The sequence below is a fragment of the Scyliorhinus torazame genome, chromosome 21 (assembly GCF_047496885.1).
Source record: "Scyliorhinus torazame isolate Kashiwa2021f chromosome 21, sScyTor2.1, whole genome shotgun sequence".
NCBI classification, from domain to species: Eukaryota; Metazoa; Chordata; class Chondrichthyes; order Carcharhiniformes; family Scyliorhinidae; genus Scyliorhinus; species Scyliorhinus torazame.
In genome coordinates this window covers 83464064-83468033 of record NC_092727.1, presented here as the reverse complement: position 1 = coordinate 83468033, position 3970 = coordinate 83464064, and the positions used below count along the sequence as shown (strand labels likewise).

Sequence of the window (3970 nt, the reverse complement as noted above, 5' to 3'; positions counted from 1 at the left end):
TTTACTTCTTTGCCATTTCCTTCGAGGGTAATTTGTGACAAGTATAAATATATTGAGAGGGAGAATTCGATAACTGCGCCAGTAATTTGAAAAAACGATTTAGCAGCAATTTGAAATTTTAGGCACAGGAATATTAATAAAGACAATAAAATTGCAAATAGTTCTTTACGACACTCATGATCAATGTAAATATTATCTGTACACAAAAAGGATGCAGAAAGTAATTATACAATGGCAATAATGGTTGAATTACTGATGAATAAACTGGGAGATAGCACAAATGACCAGTTCATTGTATCGCCTTAGAATAAAAATACTAAGTTTTTTCTTGCAAAATTAAATTAAAAATTAAGACATTTTTTAAAAAAAACATTGTCACTAATTAAGAGTCCAGCTCTATGAGATTTGTTTAACATTGCACCTTGTCATCTGAAATAAAACTCCCAAACAGGCTCAGTCAGTCATGAATGATCAGTGCATTTTATTCATCACAGTACAAAAATAAATAGAAATTTAAAAAAAATCAACATAAAACACAGCCACCGCTGTTGACAGCATTGTGACACCAAAATTCTCAATTTCAACCACCCATACACGCACACACACAAACATACACCATACACACGTACAACAGATAACACCGTTTGGTCAACAGAGATTTTCTTTTCCTTAAATAACAAATTGCACTGGGAAACATTTTCAGAATATTAGCACTTTCAAAATGTACAGCTCGAAGTCTCTCCCGAAAAGACTTCCGTGTGAAAATGGCACATCCTTGCAGGCTCCGCCGTCACCTGATTTTCGAAGAAGAAAACAGAGGAAACGTTTGTTTGTTTTTTAAAATCCTTTCGTCTCCATGTTGATAAATACCTCTTTAAAACATTTAGTCCCCAAAAAATGTCCAAATACTCAATATTTTCCTTGGTGCGCGTGTGTGTGTGTTTCCGCCGCGTGGACTTTTCCATTGTTGCTAGTCAGTTGCACTAATATAGGTTTCAGGGACACACAAGACACGTTTGCATGCACAATACCACTGTAGCAATTTAAAGAGAGAGAGATAAAGAGAAGGGGGGGGGGGGGACTTGCCGTTTTTGCAGGACGGGTTTTAAATTTGTTCTAAAACACTTCTTTTTTTTAGCAGCATGGAAATAAATCCCTTTTGTTTTGGACCCCCAATGACACAAAGAAAATGCTGTACACTCGCTGTACACTCAGAAGTGCATCGAGGGGCCGATTTACGTTCTGGTCGATTCTCGGTGTGGATGTATTAAAGTGTCGGTGTCTCTGATAAGAAGTAGCAACCCCCCCTCCTAAGGCTGGGGGTGGGGGGGAGAGACAGACAAGAAATCAAGTCATCGATCTAACCCGATGAGGATCCTGCCACGATCGTCTTGGTTGCTTTCCTTCTTCAGGTCGGCGAAGATCTGAGTGAAGAAGTGGGGGTCCGCGTTAATCTGCAGCATCTTGCCACTCATGGCGTTGATGATGCTCAGGCAGCGGTCCCAGAAGGCTTCCTTGCAGCTCTCCACCAGAAAAGGCTTGAGGGGGTAAGAGATCTCGTTGCCCATGTAGGAGTAGGACAAGTAAAGGCAAGTCAACAGGGTCGCTTGCAGTTCGTGCTCGGTGGCCACCTCGGATGAAATCACATCGCGGCACAGCATGTAAACAAACACCACGTTGGCCGGGGTCACGAAGCCCTGGTCTTGCCAGCCTTGCAGGAGCAGGGAGCGGTCAACGCTCCGGAGCCACAGCACAGGGTCAGTCGGGGACAAGTGCTTGAGGCGGTAGCATCTGCGGCACAGGAACTCGCCCAGGCATTTCAGCAGCTCGCTGGTGGAGGCCTGGACAATGACTCTCTTGGGGGAGATGGAGCTGACGCTGCCGTTGTGAGGGGTCTTCACCGAGGAGATGTTGCTCTTGCTGCTGGGCAGCTGTTGGCTGGTGCGCTGGACTGGGGCTTGCGGCTGGGCGAAGGTGGACAGGTTGGCACAGGAGAGGGACTTCTTCAGGTTCTCGTTGTTGAGGTGGGTCACGTTGTTCTGGTAGTTGTTGGGGTTGACCTTCTTGGAGTTCTTCTTCTTGCTGGACACGGCCACGATGCGCTTCCAGGGCAGCACCGAGATGATGGAGTGCCGCTTGCCGTTCTTCTCCTTGGAGTTCTTGCTGTTCTGCACGGCCGTGTACTGGCCCACGCTGGCCGAGCCATCCTCGTAGAGAGGCGCCTTCTTGTAGCTGGGGGAGAGGGACAGCACGGTGCCCATGGCTGGGGAGCTGGCTGCCGGGGGGCAGGTGCTGCTGGACCTGTGGATGGCGAAGAATGTGTGGATGGATGCTGCAGACACTGGGCAGGTCTCGCTGAGAGGCTGGGCGATGGATGGGGAGCTGCCTCTTCCAGGCTTTACAGATGTCCTTTCCAACGCAAAATAAAAATACCGCAGGGCTTCATCCGAATCTTCTCCAGTCCCTTAAAAGTCCCGGTCCTCTCCCCCCCCCCCCCCCAACCAACACCCCTAGCAGCAATGAGGTTAATGGCGATGTGTCAGTGTTGGACCAGGCAGCACTCTGCAGTAAAATGGCAGAGCCTCTCAATTTGCCCCAAGTAACAAGGAGTCGACGAGACAAAAAGCCTTCTTTCCTCCTCTGGGAGAAAGGGGCAGGGCTCGATCGCAGTCTCCGTCTTTCCTCTGCCTTCCCCGGTTACAATAATGAAGCCTCCTCCGGGTTGTGTATCTCCGGCAGTTGAGCGTTCGCCCCTGTCCCTCTGGGTGAGCTGTCTCTGTCTCCGTGTCTAAGCGGGGGGTCGCTTTCCCAGCTGCATGTTGCCCTGGGAGGACGGGCCAGCCTCGGTTTCCGGTTAGAACGGCGATCAGAGCAAAAGAGGGGCTTATTTTTCTCGCCCCCGAGGATGTTACGTGCCGTTCTCCCACTGCCTCTCCCCTCCCTGGATACCGGTCGTTTTTCTTCCCCCTCGTATCTCTCTCTGGTTCTGCATCTGCTGCTCCCTCACTGAAACTGTTTTTTTTTTCTGCCTCACCGACACACTCCGCCTCCCTCCAGGAGGACCAGTCATAACACACAACGCCTACCAAATAGGGGAAGCTGATTATCATGTCGCTTAACCCCTTTGCCGCCACTGTAGTCCTGGTTCAGTTTAAATGAGTTTTTCTAAGAAGAGCAATGAATGCATCCTGACCACTGGATAGCTAAAAAAAACATATTTCTGCTTTACAAAAGCAAAACCCCTTTTTTCAGTTGAAGTCTGAAAGAAAAACAGAAAATGCTAGAACAACTCAGCAGGTTTCTGGGTTGCACGACGGCACGGTGGTTAGCACTGCTGACTCACAGTGCCAGGGACCCGGGTTCAATTCCGACCTAGGGTGACTGTGGAGTTTGCACTTGCTTCTTGTGTCTGCAGTGTGTCTCCTCCGGGTGTTCCACTTTCCGCCCACAGTCCAAAGATGTGTAGGTGGATTGGCCATGCTAAAATTGCCTCTTTAGAGTCCAAAGGTTAGGTGGGGGAGTGGGCCTAGGTAGGGTGCTCTTTCTGAGGATCAGTGCAGACTCAAGGACTGAATGGCCTATTCCTGCACTGTACGGATTCTATGCAGTTTGGCAACATCTCTCTTGCCAAAAGCTGAGTTTTTCCAGCATTTACATTTCAGTGCTTGCTATGTGCAAATTGGCTGTGACGCCGCATACATTACAACTTCAAATGTATTAATTTGACTGTAAAATGTTATGTCACTGTGAAAAGCCCAAATACTTCTTTTTCAGATCAGAACAGATTCATTTTATCTGTGTTTTGGGTGAATTCAATACTAATTCACATCTCTCACTGATGTCCTAAAGTTGATCATGCAGGATAGGGAGGTGGGGGGGGGGGGGAGGGGGGGGGGATATTATGCAGTGAGTTGTCGGGGTCTGGAATGCTCTGATAAGAGCCTGGCAGAGGCAGGTTCAATCAAAGCAT

At 48.3% G+C, this 3970-nt stretch overlaps 1 protein-coding gene across 1 annotated transcript; it reads right to left on the bottom strand.

Annotated features, from left to right (window-relative positions):
- Positions 1-457: 457 nt before the first annotated feature.
- LOC140398379 (cyclin-dependent kinase 5 activator 1-like) lies at positions 458-3024 on the bottom strand. Its single transcript, XM_072486999.1, has one exon. The coding sequence runs from the start codon at positions 2259-2261 to the stop codon at positions 1353-1355; it is 909 nt and encodes a 302-aa protein (XP_072343100.1). The 5' UTR covers positions 2262-3024; the 3' UTR covers positions 458-1352.
- Between the last annotated feature and the right edge of the window lie 946 nt (positions 3025-3970).